Source organism: Scleropages formosus, chromosome 21 (assembly GCF_900964775.1).
Source record: "Scleropages formosus chromosome 21, fSclFor1.1, whole genome shotgun sequence".
NCBI lineage: Eukaryota > Metazoa > Chordata > Actinopteri > Osteoglossiformes > Osteoglossidae > Scleropages > Scleropages formosus.
This window is the reverse complement of record NC_041826.1, coordinates 6320569-6337599: the sequence shown is the minus strand read 5'-3', so window position 1 is coordinate 6337599 and position 17031 is coordinate 6320569. Positions and strand designations below refer to the sequence as shown.

Below are 17031 nucleotides of genomic sequence, written 5' to 3'. Positions count from 1 at the left end.
CAGCATGTACCTTGCATTACTGACATCATCAGTGGATGTTTCTTACAGGAACTGGAGCTGGAATAAATGGGCTCGGTGCAAAGGAAACAGGACCAATCCAATTACCAGAGGGAAAAGGGCTCTTACACAGACATCAGACCACAGTGCAAATGAGGTAATGCCAGGACAGCAGGGTTCTGCTGTCCATCACTGTCTCTTTGGAGAGACTCAACATATTTCTGATGCTCTGGAGAAACAGGTCTCAATCCTGTCTCCTAAAAGTCTCTTTGCAAATGGTTGTACTGAAAGCAAACTCAAGGACTCATACAAGTACACGAGTCCGTTATCTCACGGTAAGAACGTACCAATTCAGAAAGACGTTAATGCTTTTAAAAAGCTTTTTATGCAAGTAAATTGTGGCCCCTGACTTATTACTGCTGTTGAGCACGGATGTGTTAGGTTCTGGCCAGAAAGAGCTGGACACCCTGTTGATCAAGCCAGTGATGTTTTGTTACTCTTTGGCTTTCCTTGCAGAGATTCTCTCGGCCACATTGCAAAATCCTGAGAGGTGACTGCTGCAGCCCTCACTGACAGACCTACTTTATTTCCCTACTTTTGCCCTTTTTCCCTTTACTGTCTCATTTTCTGGACGCACCACTACCCGTCCTGCCCTGACCCCGATAGATTCCTCAACCGTTCTCGGTGTCCGATGTGCAATCTGTCAGTTCTGTGGATTGGAACCTTGCACCCCCGGCACTGTCTGGGCTTGACGCTATTGTCGGATATTCACCCATTATAGGCAGCATGTCCCTTACACACCCAGCTGCAGGAGAGGACCCTACAGCCTCTAGGTCTCAACTCCAGACAGATAAAGCAGCTGGGCTTTACAGTTGTTTATCAGTGGATTGCAGTGAGCTGAAAACAAATCAGACAGATATGTTTTTACTGCTTTTTGTTTTTCTTCCTGAAACATAAGGAATTGCACGGGTGACCCAGGGATTTTTTCCAATTAAACAACAAATGGCCTGCAAAGAATATTGTTTTGATATCACAATTTAGAGGACTATTAAAAAAAATAGATATCTTGTTCATTAAAAACATTCGATTAAAGTGTGGTATGACATTTTTTGTATTTTGACATGAGGTAAGTTATGGAAAAATTTCCATGAGTCTTTAATGTGGGATTTTTCTCCTTTGGCGCCAGCAAGTAGATTTTTTTCTGTTCTTTCTCGCCTTGACTCAGACAATCACAGTAAGCGTCAAGACAATTTTATCCCTGGGCTCTAATTGGCTCAAAGGTTCTGAAAAAGTAATAATCCCATCTTTTCTATGCTTTATCTTATCAAAGCGAGAGAAACGCAAATAATAGAAAATGGGAAAGGGGCGGGGGGATTCTCAACCCTGTGAATAACTAAAAGAAAACCTTTTGTTATTACCTCATCCATGTATCCTCTAAACCCAAGAGAGCACTTCCTAACTGCAGAAAGGATGCTTGCTCATGCATCAAAGTCTGCTGAAAATTCCATTGTCGATGACGTCAACGGATGTGGTTGGCCGAGAGGTGCTGCGTATTCCGCGAAGCAGGCAGTTACCATAAGCAGCAGGCAGGATTAAGTGAGGGGGAATTTAAATTCATTCCCTGCATTTGTGTAACACAATCAGCCTCTGACTGCAAAGGACTGTACCACAGCATTCTGAAAAATTTATAACAGAACACAATCGACCCAGTTGACAGGAAGGAAGAATATGCTAAAAACAAAACAAAAAAAAAAAATACTACAAATATCAACAGATACATAGGAAAATATGAGGGTTAAAGGTTACAATATTTAGCAGGACTGGTCATGTAACTAAGAAGTATCAAAAGGGTGATGAAATACCCTAAAATTAATTTGAATTATGAAATTCAGAGACATACAGATAACCTTTTTCCAGTGGAAGAAAGTTACACACTTGCGTCAACTACACATGTTGAGAAAGCTTCTGCACAGCAGTAGAATATATTTTCTTGCCAATTACACAAGAATAATCAGCTAACATTCCATAACTTCATCAGCATCAGAATTCGGGTTACAGTTTAATGAGACTATGAACAGATGTACCATGGACCATCATGTCAAGTCCAACTTATAGTAACCACTTATGTGGTGTCCAAGGAAAGGGAAATGCCAACGCATGTCTGGCACTTCAGAATACAACAGTTCTTCTTAAACTACGCATCTTTAAATATACAAATTATTCATGCTTTCGTCAGTATGGCGTTCTCATTTCTGGCACTTAAGAAATGTAGTACGCAGTTCTGATCAAAACACAGAATGACCCAAATGAGCAACGATGTTAATGACACATACAGTATGATCTCACATGGAATCCTGATCACAGGCAGATTGGTAGCATGAGAGTTTGTTGTTATTTTTTTTACATTCTCTACAGCCCTATTCGACATCCATGCCACGTTAATCTACCTGCTCAATTTTCATTTCTGCCCATGACTTATGTGTTCTGTTAAATCTTTAAACCCCTGTCAATCAAATCAGTTAAAGGAAGTATCCACTTAAAGAACTGTATAAATGTGAATTTCTAAGCATATTAGTTGGGAAAACCAGCATGGAGGCACATTTGGTAAAGATCTGGAAAAAAGAGAATGCTCCAAACCGCTCTCTTTACTCTGGGTTATACAGTACACCAAACGCAAATTCCAATAGGTTTGACTCATAACTTTTTCTGGACAGGAGAGTAAAAATTCACTGGCAGCAAATAAAAATGTCAGGATTACAAGTCAGCAAGCAATTCTATAAAAGATTTGTTAAGAGTTGCTCTTGCTCACTTTAGAGTCAGTAAGATGATTTGTATTCCCATAACAGCACAATTTCCTCCCTGAACACCGAAGGCCTGCAGCAACTGATTGCTGTTGCATATGAGGTCACGTCATTTACGGATCACCCTTCGCAAGAGCTGCAGAATGGTGAAAATGTCTCCTGCCACATATTTTTCCTTTGACAGAAATCAAGGGCTGACCAAATGGCAAGACTACTTTGCAATTTGCTTGAGGTTTCCGAGAAATTTGCTTTACAGCTACATAAGCTTCACTGCTTTCCAGCTGCATTACAGTATTTCTTTAATGGGGTACAGAATTTAAAACAATGGGAGGCTTGGCAAATGTGCCTCTATAATAAAGGGACGGTAATTAGTTAATGACCCAAATACAGCAGAGTGAACAAAGACATTTAAAATTAAATTATGTTATTTTTCAGTCCTGCTAAATTATAGCCAACATCAAGGCAATTCTCAGTACCCTCTGTGGCTCCCAAGTAGGAAATGTTTGGCTGTCAAGTACACTTGGTGGGGAAGAAAAAAAGACATTGCCGTGCTCTTTTTCTATAACTCAGCAACAAGCTGTTGAGTATAAAATGTTGTAGGGGAGTTTATTCTCAGAGGAAATTTCAAAGCAGTTCCTCTGAGGGCCAGAGGAAGCCTTCGGCGGAGGGGAAGTGGACTTTTTTCGTTGCAGGAAATGACAGCAAACCAGCCGGTTCAAATTTCTTTCTTTCTCTGTCTCACCTTGGGCCATAAAGGTAAAAATTCACTCCCCAGTGATGTGAATTATCTCATAGTGTAGACTGGACTGATAGGTGGACACTGGCAAGCACTGCTGGTCAGTGTTACTCTGCACCAGCAATCTAAAATTAGGAGATGTCCAGCACGCATGACCGCACACACAGCCTATATCGATGGCGCTCTGAGACTGACTGGCCTGTTTACTTTCACTGAGAGGCGGCGACAACTGCAGCCTTCGCACGTCACAGGAAATCCCCGGTAAGAAACAAAATCTTTCCATATGCATCCATCAGTTGCAATGAGCTCCTTCAAAGAGGTGCCTTAACTAACTTGACATTGGACTGCTCGATAATGGTACCTTACCCCGTAGCTACTCATTAAAATCTACATAAGACAGAGGGTTTCGACGTGGCCTATGCGTCTAATTTCAAAAGCGTAAACCCAAGATCGGTCTATTCAAAACGTCACCACCCCTCGCACTGTGTCTCCACCGCATCCTTTGCTTACGGGGATGTGCTATTCCAAAGCGACAGGCTGTTGTTTCAGTCTCAGGGAGCATGGTTACCTCGAAGTGTCTGGTCTGCGAAATGGGACAAAGCTTCAATCCATCCGTTTGTATGGGACTTGCATGTTCCCGGGTTTTTCCTCTGGGTGCTCCGGATTCGTCCCGCAGTCCAAAGACACGCATTTCAGGTGAATTGTCTAGCGTAGCCACTTCTGCACCTGCAATAACCTTCACATCACTGTTGCATTGCGTTACTGTAAGTAGCTATTGAGTAAGTGAGTGAATGTTGGTAAACAGGGTTTGTTGGAATCTCTTCTGCATCTGCAGATAGGGTGTGTTTTCATGTGTTTGAGGAGGGACAGAGGCTGCCGGCGGTGTTCGAGTGTGTAAATAAAGGGAGCGGGGCTAATGCTTGAGCCAGTAGCTCCTCCGAACGCATCAACATGCTACTCGGGTTCAGACTCCCAGGGAACCTCAGCGCCGGAGCCAGGCTGTAATTAAACCTGGTGCTTCTAATGGAGCCTCCGCGGCCTGGATGACCCAGTTGTGCATGCAGTCAGCACTTCACCTGTACACAGCAAATGATGGCTACCCTTCATGACTGTAATACCAATCTGGAACACTTCCTTTTCTTGTAACACAAAACAATATCTTACCTATACACACACTTGTCCCAAGCAGGGTCACAGTGAACCAGAGTCTAACCCAGCAACACAGGGTGCAAGGAAACACACCCCGGGTGGGACACCAATCTGCCGCAAGGCACCCCAAGCAGGGCTCGAACCCCAGACCCGCCACCCTGCTGGCCTCGCTTAAACCCACTGCGCCACCTCATCCCCTTTATCTATACGCTAAAAATTAATATAATTAGGGTATTTAGGTCAATTTATCCATCCATTCTTCCATCTTTCTGCATGTTTTAAATGGCAGAATGCTTTTCAGTTACATTTCTCAGTTTTTCAGACAATTTTCTATAAAGTGACATGCATTTTAAATTCACAGTTGGGCAAAAAGTTACCTTGGATTGTAAGTAGCTTCACATAACTGTATTTATGTAAAGGTTAAATTTAACTTCAAACTGATTTTTATCCACACGCACACTGTCTGAACCCTTTGTCCCATACCGGGTCGTGGGGAGCCGGAGCCTAGCCCAGCAGCACGGGGTGTGGGGCTGGGGGGGGACACCCAGGATGGGACACCAGTCTGTCACAAGGCACCCCAAGCGGGACTTGAGCCCCAGACCCACCGGAGAGCAGGACCCGGTCCAACCCACTGCGCCACCACACCCCCCACATAAAATAGGTGATGACTATATTGTAGAGGGGGTGCAGTGGCGCGGTGGGTTGGACCACAGTCCTACTCTCCGGTGGGTCTGGGGTTCGAGTCCCCCTTGGGGTGCCTTGCGATGGACTGGCGTCCCATCCTGGGTGTGTCCCCTCCCCCTCCAGCCTTACACCCTGTGTTGCCGGGTAGGCTCTGGTTCCCTGCGACCCTGTATAGGACAAGTGGTTCTGAAAATGTGTGTGTGTGTGTGTGATTACATTGTAAAAGATCAAATATTTGTGTATTACAAAAATAAGAACTATGTTAAATATTTAATTGTCATCATAATATTTTCATGTTCCATTTTATTTTCTGTTCATTTATTCTTTTTACGTGTGTTAATGTGGGATGTATTGTAATCAGGAGGGGTGCGGTGGCGCAGTGGGTTGGACCACAGTCCTGCTCTCTGGTGGGTCTGGGGTTCGAGTCCCGCTTGGGGTGCCTTGTGATGGACTGGCGTCCCGTCCTGGGTGTGTCCCCTCCCCCTCCAGCCTTACACCCTGTGTTACCGGGTTGGCTCTGCGACCCTGTATAGGACAAGTGGTTCTGAAAATGTGTGTGTGTTGTAATTGTAAAGACTGAAAAACAAAACCTTAATTATGTAAAGCCTTTCAGCTGCTGACTTGTTACTCATTTGGTGATAAATACAAAGTTAGACTCATACCTGTAACTGTGGTGCTTTGTTGTAATTCTCAAGTGCTGCTTGTGATCCTGAAGAAAGCATTGATAGTGCTAAAACAGCACACTTGCTTGAAGGTTTAATAATGCTTTTGTAAAATGTGGCACAAATCAGGATCAGGAATTGCTCAGAGGCACGGGAAGGGGTACAGTACCTGGCTGGAGCCAAATGTAGCACAACTATAGTAAGTGAGGATGCTTCTGTTAGTGAGCTGCATGTTCTTTGGACTTCCAGCCATCGCTTGTTACCCCAAGGCAGCAGCACCTGATCTAAAGATGGGTTCAACGACCAATCCACTTAAGGTTTAGCACATTGTTAGTTATGGAAGCTCTGACAAGAAATAAATGGCTTATTTTGTTAAGCTTGTCATGAATTAGTAAAAAAAATATAATTGCTTAATGTTATAAACCTCATTTTAGTGGTGTTGGGGCTTGTCATTCATCCAGTTTTGTCATTTCTTCTGTATTAATTAAAGTTTACATTCACTTCATAGCATTCACTTTTAGCGAAGTTGAACATGTTTTTCTTCTTTAAGAATTTAAGTAAATCTGTGCTATTTCTCAATATAGCTCGAAACTCTGTCAATGATTTTTTTGGAGCTTAGGGAAAATGATACTTGAGGACTCAGTTTCATTCACATTTTTGCCAGTCACTAAAAGTTCTCCTTTATTTCCCTGAAGAGAGCAGACAATGAGATCACTGTCAGAGCAGCACAACAAAAAAATGATTTAAACTACTATTAATATAAGTTTTGGCCTCTCCCCTGTTTTCTGAGGATTGATTATATCTGGGAGGACAAATCATGCATTGAAGGTTTGGCATGTTAAAGATCCTTGTTACTTGATTTTCTAGACCACGTAATCCTCACTTCGATAAGGGAAACAATTTATGTCACTTGCAGTGTCACTTGCAGCATTTGTTACGTCGGTCTTGCATTTTTCCATTAAAACGTTGGGGTATAAGGACGGCCTGGGGGGTGCGGTGGCGCAGTGGGTTGGACCAGGTCCTGCTCTCCAGTGGGTCTGGGGTTCGAGTCCCGCTGGGGGTGCCTTGTGATGGACTGGTGTCCCGTCCTGGGTGTGTCCCCTCCCCCTCCGGCCTTATGCCTTGTGTTACCGGGTAGGCTCCGGTTCCCCGCGACCCCGTATGGGACAAGCGGCTCTGAAAATGTGTGTGTGTGTGTGTTATAAGGATGACCAAACTATTCAATAGGAAGTGGTCATTCAATAGAAAGCAGGCGACTTGTGATCATTCTATTACTGCGATGCTTTAGGGGAAACTGAACCCACATTTGACACAGAATGAAACTTTCAATTTCCTTTTTTTTGTCTTTCGCTTCCATTACCTCAAAAAGTCGTCTTCTCTTCCAAAAGCTCTGACTTTGTCTACCCAAGAAGTCTCCAAGTCTCATTCCTTGTTGTTTATGCCCGAAACGGTAAAATGATAAGACAGGATATCTCTTTCTCCTAGCCCTATTTTAAGCTCCATATCCTTTGTGGGATTCTTAGTCTCCTTCTGTGCGGCCATAACTACCCCAGGTCCTCTTTTTTTCCTTCTATTGCTGTGCATTCAGTGAGTCAAGTGGTTTATTTCTGGCAGCACATTGCACATTGTACACACACCCCTACACTACCACTCACTCCTGGCTTTCAGCAATACCACCAGATCGCAGAAATGCTTTCAAGTTTCTGCTCACCAAAGCTAGAATTCCCTGGTACCAGTGCATATGTCTAAGTGTATGTTTGTGAGAAAGCCTAAATAGACTATTTAATTAAACGTAGGGGGCAAATGTCAATGTAGACACACATCGTATTCATCGTTGGAATAACTACATTACAATAATGATCATTTAAAAAAAAAAAAATGTAACCCTTCTCAGTTCAGATGGATTTGGAAGTGAGAGGAGGGCTGAATACAAGGATTGTAATCAACCACAGCAGTCAGGAGCTCAGGAATACACACGGGTTGAAAGCTATTAGACTTGACCTGTCTTTCTATGATAAATAATGAAAACATCACTGGCGCAACTCTGAGGCCTTGGAAACAAAATGTTCCTCTCTTTCTTTCTCCGGGTAATGTAGAAGAAATTCAACGGGAGCAGAAGTAGCGCAACAGCAGCTTCTGCCAAAAGCCTTCTAATTTTGCCTGACATACTGTAGAGCCGTGCAGCGCCACGAAAAATACTCCAGATCCGCACGTTATTTCTTTTTTGCAGAGATGCTGCCCGTACACTGGCTGCCAGACCTTCAGACTGCATTGTACATGCATTAAACTGTCCCGTAAATGTAATGGACATTTTCAGCTTATAAATTCCACAGTTATTATAAATAGTATAGAAATGGTACGGAATATTCAACTTGTGTTTCAGCAGCCTTGATGTGCAAATATAATTTCGTAAAGTAACAGCCTACTTTCTTCACTTGTGCATGATTATTTAGATGTTATTGCTACCAGAAATATTTCTTTTGATTGCCGGGTAATATCTGGTGAAATGCTCTTTTCGTGTGTATCTTATAAGTATCTCCTTCACTGAACTATTCCAGCGTATCTTTGAAAGAAACTTACCCTGAGCCTGTCGTTGTTCTTGGAGTGTAAAGATGTGGGCAGATGCAGGGGATTGTCGTTTGACAGTGGGACTATGCAAAGTGAATAGTATGGTGTGATTGGGGATGGTGGTGTAGCTAAAGAAAGAGAACTGCTCTTCTGGGCTAGATATAATTCTGCGGTCAAAATTATCAAAAAGCATCAATATTATATACAAACTCCCTCAGATAGGCACGCACACACTGTCTGAAACTACTTGTCCCCAGATATACATATGTTATATATTAATAATTGCAGTATAGTATTTGGGGGCATGATGGTGCAGTGGGTTTGACTGGGTCCTGCTCTCCGGTGTGTCTGGGGCGCCTTCAGATGGACTGGCATCCAGTCCTGTGTGTGTCCCCTCCTCCTTCAGCCTTGCGCCCAGTGTTCCCAAGTTAGGCTCTGGTTCGCCATGACCCCACTCAAGACAAGCCCCTGTGTGAGTATAGTATTTTATACTCTTATATCCAACAAACATCCTTCAATTCTGCCTTAAGTAATAATCACACACGCAAACATGCACGCACACACTGTCTGAAGTCACTTGTCCCAGGCGGGGTTGCGGTGAGCCAGAGCCTAACCCGGCAACACAGAGTGCAGGGCTGGGACACATCCAGTCTGCCGCAGGGCACCCCAGGCGGGACTTGAACCCCAGACCCATCAGACAGTAGGAACTGGCTAAACCCACTGTGCCACCACGCACACCCCCCTTTATTAATAATATTTCATTTCACATTTTCAGAACTGCATGTCCCATACAGGGTCACGGGGAACCAGAGCCTAACCCAGCACCTCAGGGCAGAAGGCTGGAGGGGGAGGGGACACACCCAGGACAGGACGCCAGTCTGTCGCAAGGCACCCCAAGCAGGACTCGAACCCCAGACCCACCAGAGAGCAGGACCTGGTCCAACCCACTGCGCCACCGCACCCCCCATCTTATTAATAATACTTCAGTTGAATTTTGTAAAGCAAAGAAAATTCTAAAGGACAGAAATATATGAGGAGAAAGATATGGTTACAATTCGAAGCTTCAAAAGCACTCAGCAGAGCGTTTAAATTTGCGTACGAAATAATCTGAAATTCCAGAATCGTATTTGCGCACATTAATTAATGAGCAGATTGGAAGCAATGCTACACAGTCATACTGCTGACTGAGATCTGAAACGGGCGCCTCCTGAGGGTGCATGTTTTAAAAAGATCCTCCTTAATGCCTTTTATGAGCACCAGGATAGCAGCCAGGAAGGAGGAGAAAAGTAGGATGTAAACATGCTTTTAAGAAAATGAAACAGTAAAGATTAAACCGTCAGGCCCTTAAAATTAAAAACCGCAGTCAATATTCAATAGCGCTCACCTTGTGGTGCCAAAGGTTATTAACTAATTTTGAAATGGGATAACTAATTATGGATGTCCTTGTTTAATGCAACTACCGGGACTCTTTTTTTTTTTTTTACATAATTGTACCCAGTAAAATGTTAGCTTGAAAGTAAGATTAGCCTACGGTTGGCTTGTCAAAGAGGACTGGTTGCTTTAGTAGAATACGTCAGACAGTCCCTTTGCTCTCTAGTGTCACGGACTGCCTTAGCTGCCCAGCACGATTTAATGCACAACCCTCCCAAAGCTGCGCGTGTACTGGGGGCTGAACCTGTGATAACGGACTGTGACGCCAATTCGCTATCAAGCCCCGACACCACGGCGCATGTTCCGCCGCGGCGCTGCAAAGGCTAAATTAAAGTGGAGGCTGCCGCTCTGAATGATGAGAGAAGCAGCCCCGTTTTTCCTCTGTCTGTTCTTGACGGAAGCGATGAAAACAAAACGTGTAGCTATGGGGAACGTCAATTTTTGCTACCATCACGTCAGCCAGGGCTCGTTGTCTGATTTACTGGAAAAATTCTCTTTGCTAAATCTATCTATCTACCTATCTATCTATCTATCTATCTATCTATCTATCTATCTACATCTCAGCTCAGTGTGTAGTTGTAACTATTTTTATATGCTATGCAACAAGGGTTTGGGATGGATGCTCTGCGATCTGTGAGAACAGCAGAGCAGACGCCCAGGGAATAAACCCTCCTCATCATAAACTGGTGTTTTGGCTTCTCAGCTGCTGAAGTCACTGGGATCTCATTTTATTCAGGTTTATGGTTCTCCAGCAAAAAGAGGTCTCTTTTTCGTCAAGTAAGTCAAGTCACAAGATATTACTTTTCATAAGGCCAACGCCAACATTAAATTAGCAGGGTCATCTGAAAACTGTTTAATCCAAAGGTGAGATTAGACCAGCGCTAACACTGTGACATTCCATCCTAATTCATGGACCTCCGCTAATTCTGAAGCGCTGATGCTAACGGAAGCTGCCGAAAGCATTAACATGCTAAACAAGTGCACACTGTTAAAAAAGTTGTACTGTATTCAGTAAGCCTCCCTTGGAGCAGAAGCGTTGGTGAAAAGGTTTTATTTGCGTGGGTCATGGACACTGTACTTTGGTGCCTGTGGGCATGTGATTCTACAGGGACTCTCTGGGTAAACAGGCAGCTCCTGTGGTGTTCAACTCGCCTTTATCGGCCCCCGGTTTTCTATTACAAAGGGCTGCTGGTGCTCAGGGAAGCGTGAGCCATATTCACCAGAAGTATATCTCGGATCAGGGCTCGCACAACACCAACAAACACGTCTCTGGTTGGACACCAGCTAAGTGGTCAGGCCGCTCTGGGGGGGGAGCTTCCCGAATTGTGGCGTGAGCTCAGACCATGCAGCAGAGGAGAGTTTCAATAGAAGCATCCAGAGCTTTGGAGGACGCTGCAATGGGAGATGCCGTCTAGTTCTTCTGGCCTGAAGAGTGTGAGCAACTGCAAGAACGTTGTCTGACAGTGACGTGTAACGAAACCGCCGAGATTCAGAAGTGAGCCGCGCAAATGAGGGCTCTCAGGCAGGGAATCCAGAACCTTTCAGACTCATAAAATATGTTTGTGACAGTGTTCACGCACTGGAAAAAGAATACTAAGCAGCGAGGAAAGAAATAAAAGGCAGAAAGCGTTCTTACACCTGAAGCCTCAGACGGTTCTGTCGTTTCTTCACGCCAACTTCCGAGCATTTCTCAGAAACGAATTCTTGTCTCGTTCTGACAAGTCAAGCTAAGGCAATTACACAACATACCTAAATAAATTTGTAAATTCAAATGCCGGGAAAGAGGAGAGAAAAGGGAGTATTACAATAGCATTGTTTCTTCGTATCGTACAGGTCCGTACAAATAGAATACAAGCCAAGCTGTTGTCTCTCCAGAGTATGACTATAATTAGATATTATGTCGTTTGGTGTAAGAAGAGAGGCAGCGCCCTATTAACATTGCAAAAATGTGAGACCTGGCACATTCCAGTGTATAAATAACCAGAGAGGGATGGCCAATGCAGGGAAGAAGAGAGAGGCCAAGAGGGCAAGGGGGTGAAGGTGGGGACTTTGAGTGATAGGACAGCTGTGGACTGGACAGAGAGGACACGGGGCTGAGACACGCAAAGGGACGTCGCGGAACTCAGAGGAGCATACGGAGAGACTGAAGTACTCATTTGAGGAGCAGTGGCACTTTGAGGAGAGGACATTTCACCATGAAACTGGCAGAAAAAACCCATAACCCCAACAGGCAAAAACAAAGAGAAATCCAGTGCTGTAATAAACAGCAATAAATAAACTGTATTAAGCATGTGAGCAAACAGTTTTTTTTTTTTTTTCTTTCTCTTACACTTCAAATCTGTCTTTTTAACACCGCTAGGAAGAGCCAGTAGTATAGTGGTTAGAGCTGCTACCTCTGAACCCGAAAGTTTGAACCCCCCCACCAGCTGTAGTACTCTTCAGCAAGGTACTTACCCTAAATTGCTCTACTAGAACCACCCAGCTCTATAAATGGGTAAATAACTGTAGATAGCTTAACGCTGTAAGCTGCTTCGGAGAAAAGCATCAGCTAAATTAACAAATTAATAAACGGAAATGTTTGCTTGAACTGAATATATCCCAAATCTAAATAAAACACTATTCGTTCCCTTTGCAGAAAACAAATCAAGTCTGATATTGTTATCGACATAAATGTTCTGCGCAACCGATCGCACCATGGACCCCCGAATGCTGAGGTTCTCATAAATGTTTCGATAAACCACCTTGTGCTGTTAACAGAGTTGTTGGAGGGTGTCAGTGATGTAGCCGGTACAGTACCAAATCCAAGTACCATCCCAGGCCTTGGGATGAGGCCCAACAACTGGCCTGCCTCTGTAAACACCATTTGTTCATGGAATCTGTACCCAAAAAAGGGCTCAATGGCCCGATGGAAAACAGAGTTGGACAATTACAGTAAATCTTCATACAGCAGAGGTCCATGAATACGACTTTCATACTTGTTCCTACTCTGTCAGAGCCGTGGTTGAGCTCTGCACCATTTTTATTTTGTTTAATTCAGGAACTACATCTGCAGTAACATATCTGACACTTAAGATCACCACTGTAGCCGTCTCCATTTGCATTTCCAGTCAAACATCATGAAACATTTAAGAAACTGTCACTCTGGACCCAATTTTACTGCTACCAGTGGTATCGAGATCAGCATGAGGTCCATGTAATGTTTTGCAGATTCGAGGGATCCAGGGCTCAAAAACACCCAACAGCACAAAAAATATAGCATTGCGGTTTGACGTTACCTTCTCCGAGGTCCAATACAGCAAGAACAGCGCTGCTCCTAGCCTCCCCCAGGTAATTGCTAGCAATGCACGTGTAAAGGCCAGCATCACTAGGCTGGCAGTCTCGTATCCACAGGCCTCCATATTCCTGGTTATCCAGGTCCAGCAAGTCGTCGTTCCGGTACCAGTACAGAGTTGGCTGCGGGTCCCCTGCCACTGCGACCTTCAGACGGATGTCACAGCCCATCCCTACTGCAGCGTTCCGCATCTTGCGGATGAAGACCGGGGGAGTCGGTGAAGGGTACACAGAATCCGCGGGGTTGGGTACCACTTGATCTGGGTTGACTTTGGCCCTCTTCGCGGGGATTCTAGGACTTGGGGGTGCAGCATCCACTTCTCCTTCGTTAGCCCCCTTCTTCAGGGTCATCTGAACCTCTGCCTTTCTCATCTCTGAATCTGCTGTCTCTGAAACACTTTTTCACTTCTTGCTACCGGGTGAATACAATGTACGACTACTTGACGCCGTGCAGCCTGACCATCCTCTTCACTGACTTGGATTATCTTCAGTAAGTCACAAAAACATTATGGAGAGTTAAGAGATGTCAAAGTATTACAGTTAAAGAAAAATCTAACTCATTCCAAAGGCATCTTCAACCAGAGCGTTAACATTTTAATGTGCAGAATCTGTGGTTACATTTGTTTGATGCAAGGTTAGGATTTTCCACAACACCGCTTTGGAAGGATTGTTAATCACAGCATAGCTCTGGTTTGTCTTCAGTAGATTCAGAGACGCCACCAGCACAAATAAATGAACAAACTCATGGATTACCTTGAGGTTTCTCGTGTCAGAACGGTTTTGTGTACTCTTGTCATACCCTTGGAAAGCCCGATTAGAGCCAAATAAGCGAGACAAAATAACTAATCCTTATCCAATCAAGTCAGCAGAGGCTGGCAAAGTTCTCCATGTTCTGGCTGGTGGTATTTTTAGAGCAAGACCCCCTTGATCAAGTTGCATTAGAAGCTCCAGCATTACCTTTTGGATGTAGCTGGGGTGTGTTTTTCACCCTTTCAGTGCAGGTCTTTAGAGCGCTTCAAGGAGCACGGTTGCGGTTCTTTGGTAGTAACCTCAGATGACCCCAGAATCTCCACAGGCCTTAGTTCTCTTCATGACTCTGCAGGTATTTGAATGCACCTGTGTTGCCCTTTTTCTTTCTTCCCAAGAATTAAGCAGCTCTCTCGCTTGCTCAGACTGACTTGTTCTCCCCTTCCCGAATTGAGAGCCCAGTTAAGTGACAGACAAGTTCCCCCAACCCTCAAAGTGACAGCTGCACACTATACGCTGCCGCTTTATTTATTTATTTTTTTTTTTTGCAGAGCCTGTACACTCTGAAGACCCTCCCACCGCTTGGAGGATGTGGCCAACCAGAATCCCCAGGGTCTGATTCTGAAAATGAGGTTGTGTGTCAGGGTTCATGTAAAGGGGCCACTGTAAGTAGAGTAAGGGTAAGAAATGGAACCCTGATTCAGCTGTCAGAGACAGGAACCAATTGGTATCCTTTCCTTGTCAGTGCTGATAATGTGCTATAGGCCTCTTATGGTATTATACCATCAATTTAAATCGAAAAGCAAGTCACATCCCACTGTTCAGCTGCCTTCAGTTTATCTTAAGACACTCCCACACCAAGTAAATTCCAGAAGCTTCAAGTTTAAGTAAACAACTGCTACTATTTGTACTAGTAAAATTTAAAGACTGCTCAGACAGCCAGAGCCTAAAGACTCAAAAGGGGGTTTATAGATTATTTATTTATCTATTATTTAGTTAGTTTTGTGAAACTAAATGATGTTAGGGTGAGATGGTGACACGGTGCATACTGCTGGTGCTTCACAGGCAGGGGTTCGAACCGAGTTCTTACTAGATTTGCATGTTCTCCCTCCTGCCTTTGTGTGTGGTTCCTCCTGGGGATATAGTTTCCTCCCAGAGTTGTATTCAGGTAAGTCTAAACTGCAGCTAGCGTTTGCATGGTGGCACAGTGAGTAGTGCTGCTGTCTTACAGTGGCTGGGTGGTGCAAGAGGACAGGGGTTCACTCCCCACTCAGTCTGTGGGGGTTTCCTCTGGATGCTCTGGTTTCCTCCCACAGTCTAAAGACATGCTGTTCAGGTTCACCCATAGTGTATGAGTGACAGAGAGAGTGTGTTTGTTGCACTGATGTATGGATGAGTAATGTAGTGTATCTAGCAGTGTAAGTCACCTTGATGAATAAGGTGTGTGGGCTGGTAACACCACATAGAGTTCATTGGAAGTTGCTTTGGAGAAAAGTGTCTGCTACATGAATAATTTTGAGAGTATGTGTGATTGAACTGAGGTGGACTGGTATCCCTTGTAGGTTGTGCACTGCCTCAAGCCCTATACTTCTGGAGAACTGCAACCCTGCATAGACCTAGTAGTTATTCCTAAAGGATGGGAGAAAAAAAAAACCTTGACAAAGCTAAACCTTGAAACAAAGTTTATTTATATATTGATTTATTTATGTAGTTTGTCAAACTAACTTTTTTTTTCCTTAGGAGGCATTATGCATTTCTCCTGGACTTACTCTGTCTCATTGATGTAAACAAAAAAATTTGTTGAACCATCAAGACTTTTAATGACAGGTAATTATGCCAAGATCGCAAGTATAATTAAAACTATCTAAATCTTAAAATCTTCTTTTAGTTAAAATTACATCTACAAATGCAACTGTACCTTTGCCATTCACCAACCCTCTTGTGATATTTTGTTTAAGGTGATTTTCTATAATATCTATGCCATTTGTCTCTCATGCAATTACACACACACACATTTTCATAACCGCTTGTCCCATACGGGGTCACGGGGAACCGGAGCCTACCCGGGAACACAGGGGCGTAAGGCCAGAGGGGGAGGGAACACACCCAGGACGGGACGCCAGTCCGTCGCAAGGCACCCCAAGCGGGACTTGAACCCCAGACCCACCGAAGAGCAGGACTGCGGTCCAACCCACTGCGCCACCGCACCCCCTTCTCTCATGCAATTAATATTATTAAATCCTTACCAGCATCTAATCAGACCAAGGTATAAAAAAACCTCATTTCTGATATAAGTGTTAATTGTATATCTGAGATACAGCTTTCCCAATTAAAGGATGTACAATTTTTGTTGCTCTGAGAACTATACATTTTGAGACAAATCACCATCAGATTCATAGCCACCTTTTGTGTTCCCCCTTCACAGTCTTTTGATGCGAAACGCTGGCTGCGAGAGAATCTATGGGTTCGGCTGTCATGGCAACAACACCGCAGCACAGAAAATGATCTGCTGTTGGTGTTCTAGTCCTTATGTGACAAGGAGGTGTATCAGGTTCCATCACAAATGATCCCTTCCCAATGTAATCACAGCAGTAAGACAGATGTTCAAAGAAAATCATGTTGTTAAAGAAGAAATATTAATTATTAAGGGAATAGTCGCACTTATAGCTTTCCAGTTACATAACCTTCTGCAGAAATAATGATCGTAGAATAGGGAGTGTGGAGTGTGGAGTGTACAAGCAATAGCGCCACCTGAAGGTTTGCTAATGTTAAAGTAACCTTGGCTGGGAGAGGTGTGGGATGTACAGCGCTGCTCGACTCAGAGTTTTGACCGTTGTCCAAAACTTTGCAACACAGTTTACTTTCCACATCCATATTATCTGTGTATTATTTTAGTAACACCGAGACACACATGTGGATCTTGTCT

General features: G+C 43.9%; 1 protein-coding gene across 2 annotated transcripts in view; it reads right to left on the bottom strand.

The window, feature by feature from the left end:
• The window catches only part of LOC108924284 (striated muscle preferentially expressed protein kinase-like), a 69016-nt gene extending 54890 nt beyond the window's left edge, over window positions 1-14126 (bottom strand). Inside the window, exons 1-2 of one of the 2 annotated variants that reach the window (XM_018735553.2) lie at window positions 14112-14126; window positions 13304-13843 (exon numbers count right to left, since the gene is read on the bottom strand). In XM_018735553.2, the coding sequence (XP_018591069.2) occupies window positions 13304-13730 (427 nt within the window). In that variant the 5' untranslated portion in view covers window positions 13731-13843; window positions 14112-14126. Of the gene's footprint in view, window positions 1-13303; window positions 14080-14111 lie in introns of those variants that run through there. The other variant, XM_018735554.2, reaches the window with a different exon arrangement.
• Between the last annotated feature and the right edge of the window lie 2905 nt (window positions 14127-17031).